This window comes from Mustela nigripes, chromosome 8 (genome assembly GCF_022355385.1).
Source record: "Mustela nigripes isolate SB6536 chromosome 8, MUSNIG.SB6536, whole genome shotgun sequence".
Classification (NCBI taxonomy): domain Eukaryota; kingdom Metazoa; phylum Chordata; class Mammalia; order Carnivora; family Mustelidae; genus Mustela; species Mustela nigripes.
This window is the reverse complement of record NC_081564.1, coordinates 91,043,824-91,069,927: the sequence shown is the minus strand read 5'-3', so window position 1 is coordinate 91,069,927 and position 26,104 is coordinate 91,043,824. Positions and strand designations below refer to the sequence as shown.

General features: G+C 60.0%; 1 protein-coding gene across 7 annotated transcripts in view; it reads right to left on the bottom strand.

Moving 5' to 3' along the window:
* NFATC1 (nuclear factor of activated T cells 1) overlaps positions 1–26,104 on the bottom strand; it is a 93,995-nt gene that overhangs the window by 13,410 nt on the left and 54,481 nt on the right. For 2 of the 7 annotated variants that reach the window (XM_059409855.1, XM_059409856.1), the window contains exons 8-10: positions 23,966–24,098; positions 12,590–12,963; positions 12,283–12,478 (exon numbers count right to left, since the gene is read on the bottom strand). In XM_059409855.1, coding sequence (XP_059265838.1) covers positions 12,283–12,478; positions 12,590–12,963; positions 23,966–24,098 — 703 coding nt within the window. The other 5 variants (XM_059409858.1, XM_059409861.1, XM_059409859.1 and 2 more) reach the window with 5 other exon arrangements.

The window sequence follows — 26,104 nt, the reverse complement described above, 5'->3', positions numbered from 1 at the left end:
CACGCCACCCCCCGTCCACCCTCTGCCAAGAGGAAATAACTCTGCTGTGCCGGAGCCTGGGGTCCCAGAAAACAAGCTCAAATCCACAAAAGTAACTGAAGTTCGCATCTACTGCACCATTCAGCTCCATTCTGATTTTTACTACGATGCCAACAAGAGTTTGACTTGTGTTAAAGTTTAGGTTCTTAAATCTGAGTGATACACAGTAATTTACAGCTTGCTGGCAACCGCTCCTGTGGAAAAAATGGAAAGTGCATAGAAAGGCAATTCTAAGCTTGACATTGTGAAGACGGGGAGCGAGGCCAACAGCAGCGGCCTGCGTGGCTTTCCACCCGGGGATGGCGGCCGTGCCGTGGGCCAGGGCCACGCTCCCCGTCACCAGCCTGGTCCGGGGACCGCAAGTGACAGGAAATGTCCTAAAATGCAATTTCTCGAGCGAAATGCTCTCGGATGTCAGCCCGGTCATGCGTGGCACCACCATCTCATCTGGGGTCTCTGTGGAAAGCAGGTCCCGCAAAATGCCCTGAGCAGGGCCGCTGCGGAAGAAAGCGCTGCCCGACCCCTAAGGTCGCACCTCTCAGCTGCCCAGAGGGTGTGGGTGCGGACGGTGGGCTGAGACGCTCCCCGGTGTCCAGCCTCGCTGTCGCTGGGCTGGAGCCCCATTAGAACCGTCCACACAGACACACAGGACCGCACGCCGGCAAACTAGCCTGTTTGATGGGCACAGAAGACAGAAGACGGACCAGGCCGTCCAAAGGACTGACTGTGAAACCCCCGCCTGTTGGCCCCACCTCGGCTCTGGGTCCTGCTGCCTGCTCTGTGTGAGCAGACGAGGCTCCAGGGGCCGGCGGAGCTCCCCCACGCCTGCGGCACCTGCCCCTTCTTCCTGCCGGCGGCTCGGGCTGGAGCCAACCTCGGGCGAATCACAGGCCGGTTTCTGGGTGTTGCTGAGGCCCTGAGCTGCCGCCGCCCTCCGGCCCGCTTCCTGCCCTATCTACAGTGACAGCAGCTGCGGGGCCTGATAGGGCCGGTCCCAGGGAAGCCTGCACCCTTGGGTGGGAGAGAGGACGGCCGGGGCTGATAAGGCCGCCCCAGGCCCCCGGGCCTGATGACCGCATCCTGCGCCGTCTGCCTGCTTCCCGACACAAGAGGGCCGGCCGCGGGCTCTGGGGGCGATAGCGCTGGGAGGGGAGGGCTCTGGCTGACCGGCCTATTGTGCAGAGTATCAGGCTCTGATTAGCGGGGGTCCCCTGGGCCCGATAAGGGCGGATGCGTCAGAGGGGAATAGACGCGCTTTGTTCTTTACTGTGTGCCGGCGTCCACGCTGTAATCTGGAAGGAGGGGCCCTGCTTTAAAATTCAAAGTGAAAATCAAGGCAAAGGGACTCACAGCTCCACACGCCCCACCGAGAACCCGCTCGCTCGTGGCCAGAAAACGTGGCCCTCACCACATGGCCAGAGGCGGAGGAGCTCCTGCTACACTGTCCGTGTCTCCCACACAGTCCTTCATTCAGCGCAACGGGAGATAACGCAGACGCGCACGTATTTCCGTTCCCTCAGAACAAGTCTGCCGTCGGCATCGTGTCCGTGCCACAGAAAAACAGGACTTTGCTCCCCACGGCGTGGAGAAGGGGTCCAGGGGCTGTCCATGTGCACAGGGGACACCCAGCAGGACACACACGGGCTTCGCACTGAGCAGCGGGGTCTCTCCCCCTGTGCCGAGTGACTCGCCCTGAACGCCTGCGAAGGGAAGCCCCTAGAGCTACAGCAAAGATTCAGACGCCCCCTCCCAGCGGACAGTCCCACGCAGGGCACTGCTGCCTCCTGAGGTCATGGAGGACGAGCGGCTTGTGTCTGGGTACTCTGACTCCGCCTCGGTTTCCGAGGTCCGTCCCCGGCATGGCGCGGCCAACACCACTCTCCTCCTCCTGGCGGAGTGATGGGCCCTTGGGTGCTTGGGACGCCTCTCCTGTCTCTGTGCGGCCTTCGTGTGGACGTGGCTGTGGACTTCTTGTGGGCCGACCCCTAAGAGTGGAACGGACGGGTCACACGACAACGTCACGGCCCTCCGAAGACACCACCACGTGGCCGTGGCACCCAACGTGTCCGCGGGTGGCAGCGGGGCTCCCGGCCCTTCTGCCGCCCGCGGCCGCTCGGACAGGTAGGGCAGAGCTCTCCGCTGCCAGCACACCTGCTTTCCCCGCGACTGAAGCTGCAGAGTCCGCTTCTGTGTGTCTACGAAAATTCATACATCTTCTCGGAGAAATGTTTGCATCTTACAGCCCGGTTTTTGACTAGGTTGTCTTCTTAGCATCGAGACAAAAGTTTGTGGCATATTCTGGATATAAGCCCTTTATCAGACCTGCACTTTGAAAATGTATTCCTTTGGTTCCCATATTCTTCTGTTCATCTTCTCACTATCATAGCAGTTCTTTCAAAGCAGGAAAAATGTGAATTTTGATGGGGTCTCGTTTGCCAGTGTTTTGATATTGGACTATGTTTTCGGTATCATACCTAAAAGATCTTTGCCTCATCTAAGGTCTGGAAGACGTTTCTCATATGCTAGCCACTGCATGGTTTACTGTCTTAGCCTTCACATTTAATTCTAGGACCAATTTTGAGAATTCTGTGTACCGTGTGGGGTTAAAGGTGCAAGTTCATTCTGCACACAGACACCCAGCTGTGACATCCTCGTTTGTAAAAGGGTATTCTTTGCCCTGGTTAAACGGCTCAGCATTTTTGTTAAAAATCAATTTACCATAAATAGAAGGATTTCTGAAGTCCAGATTCTGTCCATGGATCTAGATGTCTTCTGCTAATACGACACTGTCTTGATTATTATAGATTTATAGTAAGTCTTAGATCGGGAACTATGTCTTCCTGCTCTGTTCGTTGTTTTCAAAATTGTTCTGGCTACTCTGGGAACCTTTGCAATTCCATATGAATTCTAAGATCATTTTATCATTTGTCATGTTCCTGAAAAATACAAACCCAAAAAACCTGCTTGAATTTTGATAGGGATTGCATCAATTCTATCCATTAATTCCATTAATTCCACTGTGAAGAGAATCGAGCCTTTAAAATGTGGTCAGGCTTGTTTGATAACCTACTAGAAGGTCTGTCCTGGAGAATGTTCCACAAGCAGGGCATTCTGTGGAGTGTTCCATACATGGCTTCCAGGTCCGTCCCGATGCTTGGCGGTGCCATTCAACTGTTATATTCTTGTTGGCTTGGCATCTAGTTGCTGTATTACCGACTGTTCTGTCCGTTACTGACAGTTTGTAGCAAGATCTCCAGATACCATTTTTTTAACTGTCTTTCAGTTTATCCCTTCAAAATCTAGATATTTTTGTTTCACGTATTATGTGATTCTATTTTTTTAGGTGCAAAAATATTTGTAACTATTATGTCTGCCTGCTCAATTTACACTTTAGTCATTATAAAATACCCCTTTTTGTCTCCAGCAACACTTTCTTTGGTCTTAAATTGATTTTGTCTAATATTAGTATCGATACTCCAGATCTCTTTTGTTCACTCTTTACCTTGTACAATTATCCATCCTTTTAATTTCAACTACTTGTGTCTTTAAATGTAAAGTAAGTCTTCTGGAGACAGTGTATAGTTGGATCTTAATTTGTTTGTTTTTTTCCCCTAATCCAGTCTGACAACTGTCACCTTTTTTTTATTGGAGTGTTTGGTTCATTTACATTTAATGTAATTTTGCTGTAGGCTTTATATTTGCCATTTTGTTGTTTGTTTTCCGTATCTTATGGGGCTTTTTGTTGTTGTTGTTTTGTTGTTTCTATCATCTTCTGTGTTAAACCGATGTTCTAACATATCACTTAAATATTGATTTGGTGGGTTGGTTGGTTGGTTTGTTTTACTCTGTATATTTTTAAGTTAGCTTCTTTATGGGTCCTCTAGAGATTACGATACACATCTTAACTTAAATATTCTACTTCAGCTAATTAATATTAACTCGTTTCTTTCTTTTTTTTTTTTTTTAAAGATTTTATTTATTTATTTGACAGACAGAGATCACAAGTAGGCAGAGAGGCAGCAGAGAGAGAGAGGAGGAGGCAGGCTCCCTGCTGAGCAGAGAACCCGACGTGGGACTCGATCCCCGGACCCTGAGATCATGACCTGAGCCGAAGGCAGCAGCTTAGCCCCCTGAGCCCCCAGGCTCCCGATTAACTGGTTTCTAATAACATATGGAAGCTTGTTTCACTACAGCTTCCTTCCCTACCCTGTCCTTTCTGCTGCTGCTGCACTGATGACATCTTGATATAAACCCATCAAACACTTTGTCATTTTTTGTCTCGTGTATTTTCTTTTAAATAAGTTCGGAGGAAAAAGGAGTTTAAAAATATGTATTCTGTCTTTATCTACATAATTACTTTTTATCAACGCTTTTTATTTCTTAGTGTGGATCTGAGCAGCCAACAGCCAAGAGGACTCCTTTCAATATGGCTTGTGGGTCAGGTCTGCTGGCAACAAAATTTCTGACCCAGTAATGGTTTTATTTCTTCTTCTTTTTAAAGCTAGTTTTGCTAGATACTGGCTTCTTGATCCACGGGCTTTTCTTTCTTTCAATGGTCTTTTTCTTTGCGGCCTCTGTGATTGCTAGTGAGGTCAGCTGTTAAAGTTACACTTTAGTCATTATAAAATATCCCTTTAATCCTACTGAAGGTGCCACATATCTGATGACTTGCTTTTCTCTTGCTGCTTTCAGGACTGTTTTTCCTTGACTTTCGACAGTATGGCTATAATGTATTTAGATATGAATCTAAGGGTTTATTCTACTTGGAATTTGTGGATTTTGGGGAATGTGTACAATGTTTTTTTTTTTTTAAACAAATTTGGGGAGATTTTAGCCAATATTCCTTCAGATAGGTTTTCTACCCCTTTCTCTCTCCTCTCTCTCTGCATTCCCAATATGCCTGTGTTTGCATGTTTTATGGTATAGCACATGTTCAGTTTTACTCTTTTTCCTTTCTATTCCTCAGACTGGATAAGCTATAGACATTTTTTCAAGTTTGTTGATTCTTTTTCTCTGCCAACTCCAATCGGCTGTTCAGCCCCTATAACGAATTCTACATCAGTTATCGTACTTTGCAAGGCTAGAATGTCTATTTAGCCTTTTTAAAAACTTTTAATCTCATTCTTGATATTCTCCATCTGGTGAGACATTGCTGTCCGACTTCCCTTTACTTCTTTAAACACACTTTCCTTTGGTTCTTTGAATGTATCTACCGCAGCTGATTTAAAGGCAGTCCTGCTAAGTCCCACACCTGAGCCCTCGCAGGGACACGCGGTCTATGCCTTTGGGTTGTTTCTTCCTCTTCTGCAGGGGACGTGTTTTCAACTTTCTTTGCATGTTTTATAAATTTTTAGTTGAAAACTAGACAGTACAGACCATACATATTGTAGCAACTTTGGAATTAGCCTCATCCCCCAGTAGGGTTTGCTGTTCTTGCTGGGCTGTTTTTTTTCTTCCCTTGATGCTGATGTTTGATGAGTGACTTTTCTGGACTCATTCTGTAGGGGGTCCTGTGTTCTCTGTGGTGTGTGGCCACTAAGTCCTCTATTCCTCTTTAAAAAATCCTTGTATTTACCTTTCAGTCTGGCTTCCCCAGGGTCATCCTCACGGTGAGCAGGGCTAACGGTCAGTCAGCTATCCGTCAGGAGTTTTCTCTAAATGCCTTAGGTCTCCATCTTCTGTCAACGGGATCGAACTACAGGCGAGCCACGAGTCAGCCCTAGCTCCCACTTCTGTTTACGTGCAGGTCTCCAGGCTGGCCAGAGGTGACGGACCTGGCCCTTTCTTTTCCCATGTCTTTCCTAAGCATGTGCACGTCCAGATGCAGACTCCCGATTCCCAGGAATGTGCTGGGGCTTTTCCAACCCCCCTGCAGGCACTGAGTGTGGCTAGGCTCCCGTTTGCCCCAGCTGAGATCACAGCCTTGGCTGCTCCCGCAAGCCAGAGTCCAGCCGTCTGCTGTTGTGGTCATGGCCTGGGAAGACGGCGTTTCCCGGGAGGTTCGCCGTCAGTCAGATACTGTTTGCATGTTGTGCAGGGCTTTCCACATACAGTTTGCATGTTGTGCAGGGCTTTCCACAGAGCCCTAAAAGAGGCCAGTCTCCTTCAATGTCAGCGAAGCTGCTGGCTTTCTACAGCTGCGCCCCGGGGGCTGGGGAAGGCGGATGCGAGTGGCCCCCCGAGACCACTGCAGACCCCACTCTTCTTAGCAGGATCTAGTTTTTCTCGAATAAATGCTTTTCAGTTTTTTCTGCCTCTTTGGTGAATTTCCAGATTGTGAAATAATGGATTTGATAGATCTCAGTATTTCTGTTCCTTTTTTGGGGAGTGCTGACTCCCCGAGGCCCTCCCCCTCCCACCCTAGAAGTCCTGCCTGTCTTCCAGTCCTCGAGCCACCAGAAAGTGCCGCGGGTAATGGCCAGGCGTTCTCTGACCAAGAAGAAAAAGCACGGCAGTCCTCTTCAGCTTGCAAGGCCAACTCATACTTGAAAGTCAGACTTTGCAGCAGAAATCTTTGCATATCACATGTCTAGAAGAGGAAGAAACCCTCAGTACTAGAGCCAAAACTTGGGAGAGCACAGAGACTGTTTAAGTCAGAGCCGGCAGACCCCCACGGTGCTTCTGGTCTGGCCCGTGTTCACTGTGATTGTGAGCAGGTCAGCGAGCGTGTGTCTGCGAGCCCGTCTCCTCTGTCTGTGGGGTCCACGTCGGCACTTCCGGCCGACGTGGGACTGTTCCAAGGTTGAAAATGTAAACTGAGACGATATACGTGAAGTCACTTTGAGGCCGCCCATCTAGTGCTGTGACTGGGACTCGGGATTTCTGTTTGTCAACAGGATGTGTCACGCCAGACTGGGAACGGCTCTCTCAGCTCTGACGGGAAGATAATTACCACAATTCCAAGTCCCCACGTTCTTCTCTGCCTGGACTTGGTCGACATCTGTGAGCCAACGACCCGGTGCTCCTCAGGGATCCATAGGCAAGAATACAGTTTTGTACCAAGGAGATCACTTGAACGTGTCCGTGCCTGGTTGGCTCTGTGCCCGGAGCTCCAGGGGCAGGGGAGCCAAGTGTCTGGCTGGAGTTACAGGGCCTCGGCCGCTCTTGTGAAAACACAGTTGTCTGACAGCTGTGGGCAGAGCCCTCCACTGCCCTGGTCCCCACTCTCCCAAAGAGGTGTCTAGCTCGGACGGTCTGGCACCCACTGTGCTTTCTGAATGTGGCCATTGTGTTTCCAAATACCAGGCCTTATGGCTTCATGCTCCGGTGACGAGACACAGTGGTACTATTTGCTCACGGACCCGCAGGCGTCTGGGAGGAGCTCTCCTTCGCGAGTAAGAAAGCCCCGTGAGCATCGGAGGAGAAAGTGCAGAGCCCGGGCCAGCGTCGCACGACTTCATCTGTGGGGAGATAGAGCCATTGTAAGAACTGCTGGAAACGGGCTCCCTTCTTCGCAGAAAAGACCAGCATCCCAGTCACGAAACGTCCACACACAGACACTCCAGGCTACTCCGAGCTTGCCTGCGACCCAGGACAGAAACACGCGAGCACGCGTCCCGGCGCACAGCCCCTGCGCACGTCCGGGCGGCCGCTCCAAGCCCTCTGCGCTCCTGCCACGGCGAGTGCCGCTCGGTCGTGAGCGGACCTGAGGGTGCCAGAGGTTGCAGGCTCTTCCTGAGGGTCCCTCTCCGACACCACCTCCTTGTCTCCGATCAACGCTCACGGGGAGCAAGCTAATGCCTGTGACGGGGTGGGCATGGCCGGCTGACATCCACGGAGAGCAACGGGGCTCACTGCCCCCCGAGGACCCAGAAAACACCCGGGCCACACGACCAGAAACACAGCGCGGCCGGAAGCCCTTCCCGCGTGCGGCTGACATCCCCATAAGGCAAGACGGATAAGAGTGCCCAGAACAGACATCTCAGCTCCGGAGTCCAGGGAGTGGGCGGCCCCCTCCTCCTGCTCGCCCTGCTGCCCGTCGGAAGGGACAGCAGGGGCTCTGACGTCACAGTCCCGCAGCTTACAGGGCTGGGCGCTGGGGGCAGCACCGGCGTGTCTGTGCCCTACAGAGAGCCCAACCCACGGCCCTGCGGGACCGCGACTGCCTCCCCCTTCTCTCCTCTCGGAGGGTGGCCTCCTGAGCGCTGCCTTCCTGGCCATGCCAAGGACGCAGGCCTCCCACAGGGTCTCCAGAGAAGCCGCTCACAGAGCCCGCGGCCCTGTGCCCGCAGTGCTCCGTCCCCGGGGGCGTGTGGTGGGATTTTCATGCTGGAGACCCACACGCGGACACGCCAGTGCGTGCAGGACGGGCCCTGGTGAACTCCTCTGTGGCTGCGTCCGTCCAGCCGTCTCGCAGTAGCCGCCGTCGTAATGTTAACGACTGCACACGTCTGGTCACCACGACACAGACTCTTCCCATGTCGTGAAGAATGGGGAAGGCCCCAGCCCTGGGCGCCAGGCCAGGTCAGTAAAACTCTCCATGAGCAGAGATTGTGTTCTCTCCCGGAGCAGCCTGGGCTCAGGGATGAGGGCGCAGAGCGGGGGACGCGATCCCGGCCGCCTGGTCCAGCTGCGCGTTGTTCTAACAACACGGGGACTTCTGGAGGCCTGAGCACTCCCGGCAGGGCTGAAAGGGCTGACTGTGGCGCAGGCGGCGGGGCGGGCGGGGCGGCTGACGGAGGGACGGACCCACGCCCGGCCCGCGAGCCCGACCCCCGAGAAGCCCCGAGGAGCTGTGACTCAGCAGCACAGCCGCCCGTCCGCGGGGTCCCCTCGCACGAAGCCCAGGACAGCCTGTGGCTCCAGAGGCGCCGGGAGCGCCGTCCCCGCAAACGCCGTGCATGAGACCGCGCCCCGCGACACGTACTCGTGTTTGCACGAGTGAACGGCCCACATCTGCACGTCAGCGACTGTACGGACGGCCCGTGGCAGCCGGGGCAGCGCGGCTCAGGGCCACACACGGGCCACACAGAAATCACGGCAGCGAATCGCTCATGTGCGGCTTTCACGGCCCGGTTCAAAAATCTACATTTAAAATAACACGAGGCCCATAAAACGACTCTTTTAAGAATGTACGCACGTAGTTCTGCCACGACTGAGAAGTCTGAACTGAGAGCTTAAGTCTTGTGAGTGTTGCTGGACCAAAGAAAAAACTACAATTCGTTTATTTATGGACCAAATACTTTTGAAATGAAACCAGAGAGCAGACTCAACCGAGAAACAGACAAAACCCAAGAGAGAGCGGGGATCCGTCTTTCGGCGAGTCGCGCCGTGCCCTGTTCTGAAGAGCGAGAAAGGTCTGGCAGGTGTGAACGTGGCTGCGCACAGCTCGTGCGTCCGCACGCCCCCGCTCTCTGCCACCGCACAGAACACCTCATTCTCACTTTCTCATTCTACGTTCCTGGAAAACAAAACCCCCACAGAAACTCCACCAGGGAGCCCAAACGGCCGCCCCCGACTTCTGAACAGGGTCTTGCTCTTAAGAGCAGCCATGGCCGCCATTAGGCAAACGGACAGGCTCCCGACAACGCTGCTGCCGCGCAGGGAGAGGCCAGGGGGAGCACCTTTGTGCTCCCTGGCATCAAGTGTCTCACCACGGGGGCCCGCCTGCCACCGACCAGGCCCTGCGTCCCTCCCCATGGTGGCCAGAGAGCTGTGTGAGTCCCAGCGTGCAGCCTCAGCCCCTGGGCACCCGGGGGGAGAAGGCCTCACAACCCCCAGGTTGTCACGGGGCTGTGGTCCTGCTGCCCCACACCGACTGGTCTTTCCGGGAAGGGAAGCCGCCCCAGCCCCCCGCCCCTGCTGGCGGAGCCGTGTGCGGAAAGCTTTCCCGTCGGGCCACTTTGTGCCCATGCCGTCTCACGTTCTAGCAGGTTCTCGCTGTTGTTTCCGATTCCAGGCTGCAAATTCAGGCTGGAGACACAGAGGAAAGGCCCGTGCCCTGCAGCGGGTCCCAACGCCCCTGTCCCACGCCACTGCCGCCTCCACCGCCTGCCATGGAACCTGAGACATGGCCTCACACGCCAGGAACCACCCTCCGAGCTCACGGACCACACTGAGCCCGACGGAGAGGAGGACGGCAGAGGCCGAGACACGGGACAGCGGAAGGGCTACGACTCCAGCAGGGGACGTGTGCCCCGCGCCAGAGAGGCTCTGCAGGGGCTGGGGGTGGGGGGCGCACCCGGACGGCTCAGGTACACGACCGCGGGGGGGGCCCTCCACGCCGCCCCCTCCCCCGCCCCACCCCAAACGGGTGGTTTGCAGATATTCTCCAGAAACTTCCTCTGTCCCAGAACAAGCAGAGGCTTCGATATTGCCCCGGTTTGCCAAGTTCATTTCCAAAACACCCGATCACGCAGGCCGCTAAAACGGGAGGCTGGCAAAGGGCCACATTGTTGGTGCCAACTCGAGTCCTGCAGGGTTTCCAGGAGCTCCCGAGGTCAGGCCACACGACCAGGACGCCTGCGAATCCCTCCCATCAGCCCCATCGGAAGGGCACGAGTTACAGCCCAGCCCCCAGCCCCCCGGGATTCAGGTGGGAAGCTCAGGGCTCAGGGCCCCACATGCACGATGGTCACCTTGAGCCTGCACTGTCTTTGGGGACTGACCGACTAACTCGGCACAGGCCACATCCGCGTCAGCGCTCTGCCAGAGGCGTGGTTCCAGGGCGCCAGGGTCAGCGGACAGTCCCCTGACCTCTCAGCAGGGAGCCCCTCTTGCTCCCCTGCGAGAAATAGCCAGGCCCAGTCTGCGTCCTGCCTGCGGACTCGGGGTCTCTAGCCACGTAGACACGGCAACGACCACCCCGTCTGTTCTCCTGCCAGCAGAGACGCCCACCCAGCCCTCGTGTATGTTCTGGTTGCGGGGAGAGAAGTCCCAGCGCCCGCCAGTCTCCACGCGGTCCCCTCCTGGGTGCGGCCATGCGGCCTCCGGGCCTGGGAGACGTACCGCAGGGAAGCCTGAGCCGGGGGAGGCTGTGCTCCCCACTGGCCTCCGTCAGCCTCAGGAAAGGCCGCTTGCGGGGACTTGCTGGCCATGTCCACCACATCAGCTCCGGAAGGACGCACGGGGGACACAGGACAGCCACTCTCGTAAGGGGTCCACGGCCAGCACATGCTCCCCGGCCGCTCGGGGCTCTGGCTGGGCTCCCCAGAGCGGCACTGGAACAGCACGCGTGGGTGTGCGTGCAGGGAAACGTGCGCACGTCCACATAGACCCGTCGTCCGCCTGCTGCGGGGCCTCCTGCTACACCGCCCTGACCACAGCCCATGTTCCGACCAAAAAATAAAAACAACGAATGAAGAACAACAAGCGTCTTGTAAACGCTGTTGTCAGCTAAAGTGGAAAACCCTCCTTTACGCCTGGCCTGGGGTTGCGGGGTCCGTATTTCCAGCCCCAGAGGCAGAGAACGTGTCGCACACCTGGCTTGCTCGGAACTTCAAGCAGCGGTGGGGGGGGAGGGGGCGTCAGGGCCACAGGCATGGCCAGGAAGCGCCCGCAGGCCCACGGGCAGCGGTCGGGGGGCGGGGCCTGAGGCTCAGAGCAGGGGGGAGGCTCCAGGAGCTCCCGGGAGACCACGGCAACGTCGCTGGGGGTGTGGGACCCTCCAGCACAGGTAGCAGCTAGTGCACACGGGTGTTCACAACATCGGGGGCCGTAACACCGGGGCTGCTGTTGGCAGGTGCCCGGGAGGAAGTCTGAGCCGGGGACCGGCCGATTCCAGCACGCGGCCCACCGGCCGGTGCGGAGAGCTCGTCCTCCGGCACCCGACAGGGCACCCACAGCCGCGGTCCGGCATCAAGGGCCGTGTGCTCCGCGGTGGGGCCCCACTGGCGAGGTTCTAGTCCCAGTTCTGAGCCCCCCTCCGGCTTTATTCTCCTTCCTGGGGGCACCTGATGGGCGTCCCAGTGCCACATGTGAAAATGTTAACCACCTTCAGCCCGTGTCTGCAAATCGCTTCCTCAACCAGCGACGCTCGCACGATGCCCCCAAACAGGAGGCCCGGCCTGGAGTCCCGCTGCCGACGGTGCCTCGAAGCAACCGGGGCCTCGTGTGAGGTCATACCGTGCAGCTTCTGTCCCATGGGATCCCCGCCACAAGCTCTGTGGGGCCTCTGGCCGAGGCGACAAGGCCCAGGGCCGGAGACAGGCTTCCTGCACGGACGTGTGCGCCGGTACACACTGCTCCTCGTCACGCGCACATGCAGCGCCAGGCGGCGTGTGCACCTCGGGCCCCGGCACTTACCGTCGTCCAGGTATAGCTGGTCCAAGTCCTGAGGCTCTCGCTTGACCATTACGGGAATGGGGGCCAGACTACGACTACCGTCCTCACGCACCTCGGGCGGCGGCAGAGGCCGGGGGGCTGTGGACTCGCTCCTCGGAGCCTTCGGCCGTTGGGGCAGCTGGTGGCCCGTCGCGGATGGGTGGGCGGGGCCGCAGGGCTGCAAACAGGTCGGCTCTTGGGTACCGGGCGGTGGTGAGGAGCAGGGGCTGTCGGGACACAGAGCTGGCCGGCGGCCTGGGGGTCGGCCAACGCTGCGCTGGGGACTCACCTGGGGTCGCAGCAGGGCGGGGGGCGGCGGCTGGGGGGGCCCGGGGTGCACGCCCACGAGTCTCGGCGTCTCCTCAACGGCGAGGACCCCTCCGGCCGGCCGCGGAAGTCCGAGGCCCGGGCCGGCCATGCCCTTGCTGTAGGTGGCGGCAGAGAGGTCATGGAGCTTGGGGCTGGCGCTGGGGGGCGGAGACACCATGGTGGTCCTCGGGGGACAGGGCAGGAAGCTGGGCAGCAGGCAGGAGCCCGGGTCCGGCGGCACGGCCAGCGGCTGGCTGTAGCAGGGCTTAGGGAGCGGGCTGGGGCCCTGGCCCATCAGTCCGCAGGTCAGGACAGGCTCGTAGTCATCGGTAGGCTCCGTCTTGATGGCTGGAGCTGTAAGAAGCGAGACACGGGAATGAACACGGGCTGCGGACGGGCGTGATGGACGGGCGGGCTGCGGCGGGGGCACCCCTGGGAAACGGCGTCTTGACTGAGTCCCCGTGTGTCTGCCTGGGTCTCCCACCCAAGTAGGAGGAGGCGTGAGCCACCGTCTCCAGGAAGCGGCAGCTGGTTCTAATACTGAGAGCACTGCTGTCCTTGGAAGCCCCAGCACTCGTGCTATAAAAACCCACTCGCACACTGCAGTAGAAGCTCCGGACCCAAGGGCCCACAGATTTGCAGAAATCAAAGCAAAAATGTTAACGTGGACGTAGGACTGCGTTCCTCCCGCTACGGACGCCCCGAGGAACGTCTGCACACGTGGTCATCCCGCACAGGCGCTGGGCACCGGGCTTCCGTGAAACCCAAGAGAAACCGTGTGCGGCGACCACGGTTGGGGAACACGCCCTCCAGGCTCCACGTCGCAAGGACAGGCTGTCCCAGCCCCGCAGCCCCACAGGCTCTGGGGTCCTCCCGTCCTCGCCAGGAATCGGGGCCGCGAGGCCGACAGCCGCGGGGGGCCTGTCCGACTCTGTGCCGCGCCTCTGCTTCGGGGGAACACCGGGCAGAACACAGGCAGGCATGCTGAGGGGTGTTTGCAGGGCCCACGGTCTCCCCAGGCGGCCCCTGCTGACCCCGCGCACTCTCTGGGCCCCATGCCCGGCGCCTGTGCTGAAGGCCTCGCGGGTACCTCCTGCCCCGCATCACCTCTCCGTGGCGTAGACGGATGCGTGCAGCCTGGGGGCCTTGTACATGGGGCCCCAGCCTTCTCCTGAAACAGAGCAGAGCACGGCTACATCACAAGTGCCGCCAGAGCCGCGTCACGTCCTACCCAAATGCGTGTGGCACCTCCCGCTCAAGGGTGCCGCTCCATGAGCAGCAGCTCCCAGGGCTGTGACGGCCGTAAGTCGTCCTAGCGTCCAGCTCCTGGGGACTCTCCTTCTTGGGGACAGGTGAGCCCCAAGGGAGCAGTGCAGTAAGGGGGTCTTCATGCCAGGCCCCTGTGGGGTACGGGGCCGGCCAGCATCCCCATGTGGCCCCTGTGTCCGCCGTCAGGAGGGTCAGTGCACCCACACCCTCCCCTTCGCAGGGCAAGGGGTTTCTCTCTCTTTTCCAGAACTGGGGGTCAGGGCTCTGGCTGAGAGCGAGCCCCAGCAGAGGAGTGTCCAGAGGAAAGTCCCGCTGGTTGCAGAAGGGACCTGAGAAGAGCTGGCTCCTCCCTGCGTGGCGTTCTGTCACCGTGCGTCTCTCGTGCCCTGGGTCAGCTGACAGGTCCCCGGGAGAAGCCAGAGCCACCGAGGGCCCAAGCGCATGTCCAGAGGAGCCTGCCTCGCTCCTATGGAGGCCACAGAGTCCCCTGGCCCCAGCAGACGGTGTGCAGCTGGCTCAGGGCAGCAGGGCACCAGGGACCACGAAGACCCCCAGGCTGGTCCACACCTGGGACGCAGCGTGTCCCTGGGCAATGGTGTTCCCATGCAGAAACGCTGTGGCTGTGTCAGGTCACTCCTCAGGAAGCCCCCATGCCCAAGGGACTTTCTGCCCACTTACAAGCCACCAGCAGAGACCACCAGTGGCCCTGAAGCTACTGAGCCCTCCGCCCCTCCCCCAGGCCATGGCCTCCAGCTGGCCAGCCTGACGCTCCCCTACCCCAGAGCTCCGCCTCCACAGACCAGCAGGATAGACAGCTGGACCCCAGGGCTGCTGGCACGGAGGGGGTGTCCCCATGCTGAGCAGAGCACAGAGCCAGGCCCTGCTCATCTTACGTGGAGAGAGGGAGCTGTGCAGCAGCTGGACATGTCACCCAGCGAGGGGACCGTCCCCTGCCCGCTTCCAGTACGCTGACAGTCCAGAAACAGCAGAGGGGTAGAGGTCAGCCCGAGAGGCAGACTTCATCTCTGACATGGCCACAAGGACACCGACCCCACGAGACACCAGGGTGAACGGAATGGCAAAGGTTGACTTCTAAATCGGTGATTCTCAGAGGTCGTGGTCTCAGGAGTATTTACCCACGTCTGGCAGATCAGACCGAAATCCTTCTGGCCTTTGCTGCGCTGATTTCCACCGCACATGGGGGCCAACTTGCCTCTCCCATAAGGTGTCCTGAGCTCCTTAAAAACTGCCACCCGTCTCCACCGGGCAACGCCAGCACGTGTGACTCCCCTGCCGCGGAGGGACGGCACACAGCCAGCGGCCGGGACCAGCAGTTTCGGGAGGCGGGTTGGAGGCTGCCCGCCCTCGTGCATGACCGGTGGCCTCTGTCGTTAGGACCTGTTTAAGGCTGCCCGCTGGCACCGGCAATAAGCGGCCCGCCACGGGGCTCCCTGAGACCCCTTCTCGGAGAGTCCCCGCAGCGCCGTCTCGCGGGGCCTCCGTGTGGGCCCACGCCCACCGCCGCTGGGGGACGCAGGACGCGCATCACCTTCTGACGGCTGGCATGGGGGCACAGGGCAGGGTCACGGCAGGGCCGACGCGGTGAGGCCCAACCCCACCTGGCCCAGCGCTCCGGGTACCACCAGGCTGGGCCTTCTCTGAACAGACGTGTTCCCTCCCTGTGTTTGCAGCCGCTGCCGCCTGCCGGGGTGGGCCTGACCTCTGCCTGCGGCCCCGGGGCAGGAGCCTTCAGGGGAGACACGCGGGGCCCTTAACTGACGCAGTGATGCCTCCGCAGCTCGGGGGGGGGGGGGTGGGCAGGACAACGGGTCTTGAGAAGCAGCGCAGGCAGCCCCTGTGACTCCGGGCTGGGTGGTGGGCTCGTAGGATGAGCCCGCTGACCGCAGGCCACAGGCAGCAGACACAGGCGCCCCAGGGCCCCAGGGACATGGCACAGCCTGGAAAACAGCGCCCACCACCCCTGTGGCTCCCACAGAAGCTCAAGGGCACGGACACGCGGCATCTAAGTTGCATTTCTCGTGTGGACTCGAAGGAAACAAGCCCCGTCTGTGAATGGGAGCCGGGAGAAGACGCCTCCTGTTTCCTATTAGTGGGGGACGAGCGAGGCCGCGTCCTGCGCGGGGGCCGGGGGCGGTGCAGAAGGCAGCTGGCGGCCTCGTCCGCGGCCAGAGCCACTTCCTTCCAGACCGGCGCTTGGTGTGACGCAATGTCTGGTTCCCTCCCGGCGTCCACCTCGCTGGTCGGGGCAGGAGGGCTGGTGACAGGAGCCCCGTCACTGCGCCAGCCGCGAGCTTACGATCCAGATTTACTGCGGCTCGCGAACGTGTGAGAGGTTAACGCTGATCCTGAGGGCGGCTGCTGCGCACAAAGCCAGTTCTCATGGAAAAGGTGCGGTGCCCTCCGTGCCGAGCTGGCGTTCACACCCTGGAGGGCTCACTTGGCACAGCAGCTGCGTCCGTGGAGACAGCATGTGTGCAGGAGACCAGGGAGATGCCCCTCGGCTCCCAAAGTGACATGTCCCGTCCTCAGCCAAGGCGCAGCCGCTTCAGGGAGGGGCCTTGTCCCTGAGCAGGACTGCAGGCACCTTCTCTCCTGGGCCACGGGCGGACAAAGCATCTGGCAGCAGATGCAGGGCAGGTGGGACAAGCCTCTCCCCGAGGGGCCCACGCCACCCAGAGCACCCACAAAGGCTGGCTCTGGGCCAGAGAGCATTCCGGAACAGCCCGGCCGACCTCGAGGAAGCCCCACGTCGGCACTTGGGCTCCGTCCCGCACGGCAGGGACTCCCATTCCCGTGAGCACGGCAAAGCCCCTCCTCGGAGCCCCAGCTGGGGTCGGGGGGCTCACGGCAGAACCAGCCCCTTTCTGAATTGCACGGACTTGGGCTCAGGGGCCTTGCAGTTCACCGATCTGGGCTGTGCGGCCTCGACTCGCAGACATGACCAAGCAGCGTGTGCCCTGTGACACACACCCCACCGCCTCTGCATGTTGCCTGACACCGAGTGTGCGGCACACAACGCGGCCAGGCTCAGGGGCTCTCAGGACAACCAGCCTCCAGGGTCGCAGCTGCCTGGTTACACAGGGATGCCACGTGCTGAACATCCACCACCGGCTGCTTCCACAGGTGAGTGGACGGAGACAGCCGGGGGCCCCGGGCTGACGGCGACACACCCCCAGGCCAGTAGTGGCACCCAGGAGCAGGGCCTTGCCCCCCCAGGGCCCCGCCTGGATGCAGACGGCAGTGGTGGCCAGGACTAGCTCCCACAGGCGGCCCAGAGTGACGTGACGGGATTCCTGCCAGGCAGCGCGCAGACTGCCCCAAGGCCTACGGGGCCGCCGTCCCCAAGCACGTCGGGGACACTGTCCCTCTTACATGTCTCCCTCCCTCCCGTGTGCTCCTGTGTCCTGCCTGTCGTCGGGCGCCACCTGTCTTCTAGCTGAAGGGCCAAGTTGAGCAATTCACTCTCGATGTGCTGTTGGGGCCGACGCTCCAGCCCAGGGGCCGCCGGAGGCCTGAGGTGAGGGAGACAGACGTTCTTCCCGCTCGTAAGGGAGGCGTCTGGGGACTGGGCCGCACTGAGCACCAGCACCTCACGCACCCCACTCTTTTCTCCAGAAAATCACGACGGCACCCAGCAGACACAGGGCGCCGAGCCGTTCCGCGCGTCCGTGATCGCGTGCCCGGCACCCGGCGCGGAGCCCAGATGCTAATAACACAGGAGCACACGACGGAAGGGCTCTCCGGCTCCGGAGCCGCGTGAGCAACAAGGACACACTTCACCTGTGTCTCTCCTTTCAGACGTTCCCCCTCAAGCACGCCGCGTCCTGCACACACGGACGGGCCGCGGCCACGGCCAGGGACCAGAAGTCCGTCGCCCTGAGCGTTCTGCCCAGAGGCCCCAGTCTTGTCGGGAGCCGCAGACTGCAGGGCTCCGAGGCCATGGAACCCCATGGGCCTGTGTCCCCGGCCCCACGACAGACTCCCATCCACCCAGCAGATGGCAAAGGCCGCCCACAAGCAGTCCATGGGTCTCCATGTCCAAATCACCGCCTCCAGCCGGCACGGGGAGCACCAGGGGGCCAGGAGCTGGGGTTCTACTCCTCGGTCTCGGACAAGCCAGGGATATTGCTGCCGACTGAATACTGTTCCCCAAATCCAGAGACGGAAGGCCTGACTTCACTGTGGCTTTATCTGGAAATAAGGCTTCGGGGGTAGTTAAAACTAAGAGTTTCTGGGGGTCCCTGATCCTACATGGACGTGCTTTGAGAAGAGAAAGAGAGATCTCTGTCTGCTGTGTAAGGATCGGTGGGCAGCATCATCCCCCAGAAGCCGTCATTCCCGGATCCGAGCCTCCGGCCCTGAGCCCCGGGACATCCAGCCCCAGACCCGAGCGTGGTGGACATCCAGGCAGACTCCCCTTCTTCTGCACAAGCCCGGGGTCCGTCGACGGTGGGGCACGCCAGGGTGCCCGGGAGGCTGCAGGAACCTGAGGCAGGAGCCGCCCCGGCCACTCCCTTCTCCCTGCACACGCACGCCGGCCCTGCCCAGGGACCCTGCACAGTCCCGCACAAAAGTTGTTTTGTCCTAAGCCCCCGAGAACAAAGCTCAGACTGTTTTCTGTTTATTGCCTGACATTAAAGGCCCAGTTTACCGTCGGAATAAACACCCACAACGAGAACTTCAGGGCCTTTTTTAAATAATGAGAAGGAAAAGCAGGAACTGGAACCACGGGAAGTGCCAGCCCCGAGGGGCCAGGCTGCACCTTCTCTCTGCATCCACAGCCCACAGCGGATTCCGGGGCGGTCAGGGCACAGGCAGAAGCAGGCGTGCACGTGCACACGAAGGACACTTCAGCTCGGATCCCGTCTGTCTTCCTTTGGGGACCTGCTCCCCGTCCTTCCCAGAGCCGCACCAGCGTCCACACCCCACACGCCAGGTTCCCGGCAAGGGCCGGGCCTAGGGGGTCGGGTTGTGACAGCGTGGCCGTCCCCCTGCCCTCCAGTGACGGAGGGCTGGCAGGTGTCAGGGACAGTGCGGGCTCCCTGTCAGGGCACCAGCCCCCACCTCCTCCAGGCCCCCAACCAAGGAAGCTATGACCCACGCAGGTCGACCGCAGACCATGGTCAGGACGGGCCACACACGCCAGGAGATGCGTCCGGTGTTCTCATCCGAGAGTCACCAAAACCGCCTTTGCAGGGCGCAAGATGCCCAGTGCTGGGGTGCCCCCGCCCAGCAGCCGCTCCGAGGCGGGGTTCCGGGCAGAGCCCCGAGACTGCACCTCCCTGACCACTGGCGGGAGCAGCTCCCGGGAGACTGGATGCCCACGTGCGTCATGCAGGGTCAAGTTTTCTCCATGCACGTCCCTCTGTGTTTGGAGGCCCGCGCCCCTTCGGGCCCTGTTTCCCAGCGTCCAGTGTCCCCCAGACATGGTCCCAGAGCACCGTGCCGCTCCACTGTGTCACTGACAGGCCGGACCCTGCTCTTCCGCATGGCTCGGACCCAGGCTCCCTGTCCCGCGGTCGCTCTGGTGCAAGCTCCAAGTCCTCTCTCCGTGGCTGGTACACCAGGCAGCCTGAAGTTAAATGCTGTCCACGTCCCCTTGCCGGGAGCCCACAGCCGACAGCAAGGTTGGCGCCCTGCAGACCAGGGGCAGAAGCCACGTCCCGAAGGTGGTGCCGGACGTGTTCCTTGCACCCACGCCGCGGAGCTGTGCCCACACGGGAGGGAGCCGAACGCTCCTTCCCGAGCCGAGGGATGGCTCCCGAACCCTTGTGGCCCCACCAGTGGCTGGCCCCTCACCGCTACACATCAGGCTGAAGACAGGAAAGGGACATTAAGGCACGGGTCCCCCCTTTTTTTGGCTAAAATAGCAAGAGAGTCAGACTTACTAAACACAGCGTCATGCCGGTCGTGGGAGGTGCGGAAGAGGAACGCTGGAGAGTCCCACCTGACCGCGCCCACCGCCGACAGGCTCGCTCCCGCGGTGCTCACCACGTGGCTGAGCTTAGGGAGAATGTTCGAGAATGGCCATGACCATGGCCATAGCAGGCCTGCAGGCAGGCATCCCGTGGTCACAGGAGGGCAGCTTCCGTGTGGGCCAGGGCCGTGCTCTCTCTGCCCAGCACCCTCTGCCTGCCTCCCACCACCAAGGCCGGCTGTTTTGCCTTTGGAAGGGCGTCCCTAGGACGGACACTCCCTCAGCCACCTGGACTAACCTGACCCTCCACACTGGTGGTCAGAAATGTGGCATAATCTACTTTACTTGGAACCTGCAGGTCTTCTGGGACAGGTGAATCTCCGGAGGAGCCTATCCAGGGGCCGCTCCCACCCATTCCCCTGCTGGGAAACCCCCTGAAAACGCCTCAGACGCAGAGACATGCTCACCAAGACTCAACCACGGGTCAGGATTCATGTTCTCATTTTAAAGACTGACTGACCTTGGAGGGTATGCGAGGCCCTCCTTGGAATGTCCCGTTCCCTCCTGTCTGAGCCGCCACCCTTGCCAGCTGGTCCCAGCACCGGGTACCTTCAGGGACTAAGCCCAAGGCCAGGAGCCGCGGCCACAGCGCCGGCTCTCAGCCCTCCCTCGAGTCGGGGCACGGGGACAGCTGTGGTACGGACCTGCCGGGGCAGAGTCTGTCTCCAGGACAGGACCAGGGCGCCCTTGGCTCATAAGGCCCGACCGCAGACGGGACCTTCTCCTTCCACGAGACTGCCCTTGGGCACGAACGACAGCGGCCGAGGAGCCCCAGGAAGCAGCTCTGGCTCCGTGTGCGGCCTAGCCGTGTCCTTCGGAACCGCACCGAAGCTTTCCATTGCTCCGTCAGCAGCTGCCCCGGGATGCCACGCAGGCAGTGACCCTGCTCTGTCCTCATTCAGCCGGAAACGTGTCCCCATCAACACTGGACCAACCCCGAGGGGCGAGGGAGCCCCAGCATCCTGGGCCCCACAGCACACCAGCCGCCCCAGACGCAGGCCGACCGGAGCCCGCCTCCCTGCTGGGCTGTGCCCAGGCCCACCACACACAACCGCACGGACGGGGGTCCCCTCGGGTGGCTGAGAGTAAGGGTGGCGGGTGAGGTGGGTGCCGTCCCGGGCAACAGAGCTCAGTTTGCCTGCTGTGACCGGAAGCGGAAGCGACTCGAGGGTGACACAGGGACCCCCATGTGCCCCCAAGCCACGACACTCGATCCTCTGAGTTCCCAGGCCTGCACTCCCACGAGCCGTGTGGGGGCAGTGAGGTCCCTGCTGCTCCGTGCAAGGGTGGCCTCCCAGGGGCACTGCCTCTTGGGATCACAGCTCTGAGAGCCCGCAGTGTGCCTCCCACCAGGAGGAGACTGGCCCCACCACCCCCCGCGCCCACGGCTAATTCTGGTGGAAAACCCAGGATGGCACTTGATTTTGCATACCTGCTCCTGAGAGTGACCTTTACAGGTTCAAGTGAATTTACTTCCAAGGCCTTGCACGTCTCAACAGCAAATTTAACAACCTTGAAAAGCATGTGCCGTAGGAATATGCCGTTGGAATATGGCCAGGGCTCAGCTGTGCCGCCAGCCAGACGCCTTTGAAAGGACCCGCCGCCCACGGGAGCCCAGCGGCACATCACAAACGGGGTCCCCGAGGAGCAGGAGCGACCATGAAGAACTCAGAATCTGCAGGGGACCTTCCGGCGAACTGTCCCTGCAAAGCTCTCGTCCGCACGGCACGTGTCGCCCGAGGTGACAGTCTGCCGTCAGGGGCTCTGCCTGGTGCAGCCAGGTGGGGACAGTCTCTGAGCAGCACACCCGGACGCAGACGCCCTGGGGCTGAGCTCACGGTCTCGGGGCCTGCCGTTGCCTGGGCGGGCCTACCGAGCGCGGCGTGGAGGAACACCAGACACACGAGCTCCAGTTTTCTGTTCGTTCTCTTGTTTATTTTCAAAACCACAGAAGGGTCGCCCCCTGCGATTCAGCCACGAAGTCAGGTGCTGGCCGGCATCCCTGCTCTCGGGAGCTTACAGTCTAGTGGCCCATGGGCGTGGTCCCAGCGCCCCAGGCCGGCAGACACGAGACCAGCCACCCCAGGAGGCCAGGGCCAGGCCGGGGAGCTCCCAGGGGCCGGCAGCGTGGATGCCCCAGGCTCTCAGGGGCTACGGCGAATCTCAGGGATAGAACCGTGGCAGACGTGACCGAGGCGGACAGGCCGCCATGACGGCAGGGGTGTGCGCAGCCCAGGCAGACCGGCCGCCGCTCCAGAGACGGACTCTGTCTAGGCTGGTGCATCGGCTACAGATGGGAGTCCACGTGGGCTACGTTTTAGAGCACGGGTGTGAGAAGCAGGGCAGACGACAGGGGGTGACAGGGGTCCAGGGGTGGACAGAGAGGGCAGTGGTGGGGTCTGGGAGTGGACGGGAAGGTACTGACGGGGGTCCTGGAGCAGAGGGAGAGGGCGGTTCGGAGGTCTAGGGGCAGGCGGGGAGGGCCGTGACGTTGGGGTCCCGCCCCAGGGGCAGAGGGCAGTCAGGATGGCCCACGCACAGCCCTCCAAACCCCCCTGTCTTAGTAACACGTCCTTGGGGGCTCAGCATCCCCACCTGTAGGAAGGGCACAGGTCATGGGCCACAGGTCACAGGTCACAGGGCGTGGGCACACGCCCTCTCCCACTGCTCCTGGAGCAGGGACTACAGAAAACATTAACGTGAAAGATGTCGTCTAACCTGCTTTAAAAGGCAATTTTTCTTATAAAGTGTGGTTTTCTTTAAAACTTCAATTTTTGGTCAACCATGCTTGAAGTTTAATTAGAATAAAACCATTACATTCTCAAAAATTGACTAAATATTTTGTCTCGCACGATGCATGGAGGCTGAGGCCGCAGAGCACGCAGACCCAGGCAGGTCACGGAACACGAGAGCGCACGACCCCGGCGGGGCAGCTCAGGGCACACACCCCTTTCGGCAGTCCTGGCTGACGGCCCCTCAGGAGGTGGCGACTTCACAGGAGCCGATTACTCAAATCTTGAGACGCGCGGCTGTCATCTGCCCCAAAAACAGCTAATTCTGAGGTCAACACAGATATTCTAAGCTTTCCTACGATCTAGTCTGTTTGGTAAACGACATGTTATGGTTAAAGAGAACTAAACCCTCAGAGAATCTTGATTTTACCGAGAAAACAAAGTGGCTGCTTTCGCAATAGTTTTAAGCCTATAACTAACTTCCCTCTTAAATTGTACGAGTCTCCTACGTTTCCAGAGCAGCTACTGTACAGAAAGAAGAGGCAGAGCTGAGCAGACACAGCACGACTGAATTCAGGGGACAAGTGACACTGCGCTCTCTGAGCCGACGGCCGACCCGGCCCGTACAGCACCGGCCAGAGCCTCGAGGACAATGCCCAGCTCATCTATTTTCTACTAGTCTGGGGGGAGAAACACCGCAGTATTTTCTTTAAGGAAACACCTTAAGCTGAAAAGGCAAACTGATTTTCCTAAGTCCTAAGCATCTCTCCTGGAAGCAGAAACATCTCGGTGAGGAGGGTTTTCAGTTGAGTAACAGGCGCCCGGCCCGAAGGCCTCCCGCGCCCCAAGAGACGCAGTCACTCATGGAGGGGCGTGACTCGGGGCGCGGGCGCGAGCACAGATCGTTCCTGTTAGTTAATGACCGCATCGAGCATGGGCCTTTGGGCTCAATACATAGGGTCATTCCTAATGGCACCTGCAAAGTAATTAGAACTGTTTGCTTTTCCACCGTAAGCACCTCAGGACTTAAACACACGCCCAGGCCGCCGCAGCCTCAGCACGGAAGGCCGTGCGGTTTCTCCCCCGGGGCTGTTCTATATTTGCAAGCAGGCAGCAAAACGATCAGTAATTACCCAATATGCAGCTCCCGCCCACAGCAGTAACGAAGGAAAATACACCGAAAGCTTCACTTTTTTCTTTAAGAATCGAGGACATGCTCTGGCTAACGGGACAAAACACAGCAGAAACGTACAACCACACTGTTTCACGGCGACAGCATCTTGGCATTTCTGGGTCTTTTAGAAAAAGGGCCCCCTCGGTTCGTTCTCAGTGCTTAAGGCTAGAAGGAGAGCGTTACCGTTCGCGGGAAGGTAGGTGAAGCGCTGGCACTGGCTCCTCTTTCTCTTCCCGTTGCAGACGTAGAAGCTGACTTGGACGGGGCTGGTTATTCTCTGGTTGCGAAATGGCGGGATCTCGACCACCAGCGAGTTCTGGCGAGAAACGGCAGAGGAGGGAGACGGTGAGCACCGCACAGACACGACGCACCCACACGGGTCCCCCCAGAGCTCCGAGTGGTCCCAGCTGCCCACGAGAAGGGGCCCGCACAGAGCATGCCTGGGACGCAGGCACATGTGTGCAGAGCGAAGCCACCCGGTCCTCGCGGGCAGCCTGTACACCCGGAGCCGACCGGCGGTGCGCGTGGGGGAGGCCGGTGGGGGCCTCGGCTCAGAAGCTGCCGACTCGTCAACTCGTCCCCACGTGAGGCCACCAGGGCTCCTCTGAGGGCAGAACGGCCACACGGCAGCGAGGTCCTCGAAAGACCCCATGCGTCTGCTGGCCGAGCCAAAAGGGCCAGTGACCTCTGGCAATGAAAAAAGCCCCCCAGAGGGCTCGCAGGCACCTGTTTGGGGAGCGCGATGAAGGCCCAGGGCAGGAGCCTCCTGGACACGGGCCTGGGGCAGGTTCTGTGGCGAAGGCCCAAAGCCCACCAGGACCTCCCAGACTCCCTCCGACGGAAGGTGGGTGAGCGCAATCGAGCAGGCTGGGGCCAGGGGGACAGTTAGCAAGCGAGGCACCAGCGGGGACAGGATGGCTCATGGTGGGGGCCGTCAACCTCTCCCAGCAGAGGTTCTCCCTCCAGTGCGGGTCTGAAACGGCCTGGGGGGTCCCGGCGTTATGGGAGACACAGGCTTCCCCAGCCACGTCCCCACCCGCGTCCGTGTCGGTGTGCGCGGGCGCACCACAGCGCCCGACCCCGGGCCCAACGCCAGTCGGGACGGGTCTTCCCAGGCGCCCACGCTGGGCTCGACTCCCTGGTGGGGGGTGGGGACAGAAACAAAACGTTTCTCTAATTTTTTTGGTCAAATGATGTAAGTTAGCAAGTAGACAACAGGAAGGAAAAAACCCACTGTATCAGGTTTTTGTTGAATTGTAGCTTGTCACCCAGTTTAACGGCAAAATTGACTGAATTGTGTTAGTAATGGAACCTTGAGAATGTTAAAACGAAACCAAAGAGAACTTCAGGCCCAATCTTTCCCTTTTACAGACAAAGGAACCGAGGCTCAGACGCTGCAGAGGGCGGGCGCCGAGAGCAGGGCCACGCTCGCCCCTAGGCGTTGGACAGCTTCAGTGGCCACGTCGCACTTGGAAGAGGCGACGAGCAGCAGCTCCTTCTGCCCGAGACCCTGTCCATCGGCAAAGAGAACCTGCACACATGAGGCTGATGGGGCCAACGGCGGGTCCCCGGGGGCGGACAAGGGTGCCGTGGGGGGGCGGAGAACACGTGGCCGGGGCCCGGCTCTGGGCCGCGCTGAGTCTCAGCCTTGCTGCCGGCACGGGAAGCGTAAGAACAGAGAGCCTGCGTCCAAGGGCTGGACTATGTGGCAGGGACCCTGCAGCGGACGCTGGCCCCTGACCTGATCTACTGCGGAGCGCAGGGCGGGTCTGACCCCACAGGAGAGAAGACACAGGGACAAGGAGGTCCTGCTGACGCAGTGGCTTGGGATAAACTGAGCCGTGTGAGGCCACAGGAGGAGCATCCGCAGAGGGTCCCCCGGGTAGACTCAGGCATCCGGGTAGGACAGTGCGGCCCCTGGGCCAGGCTTGACTTTGGGGGTTTGGTTTTTACAGGTTCCAGGAGACCGGGGGCCTGTTCTGATGCAACAGAGGCAGAGGCTCTCCACACACATAAGCTGCGCATGGCACCGTCCTCGCGGGAGCAGTGCAGGAGGGGCTGCCGCGAAGGTGCGGCAAGAGGACACCCGTCGTCCCCGGAAAAGCAGGGTCACAAGCGGCACGCGGACCCCCCGCCGGACTTGCCTTGAGGAACGCCCCGTCTGCTGCGCACAGCAGCACCTGAACCCCAGCCTTGTTCGCGCTGCTCACAAAGTGCACACGGCAGGCGACTGCGTGCGTGTGGCTGTGTGCACGCGTGCGCACGTACACACACGCCACGCCCAGACCCGCACGCACGCACACACGTACACACACGCCGCGT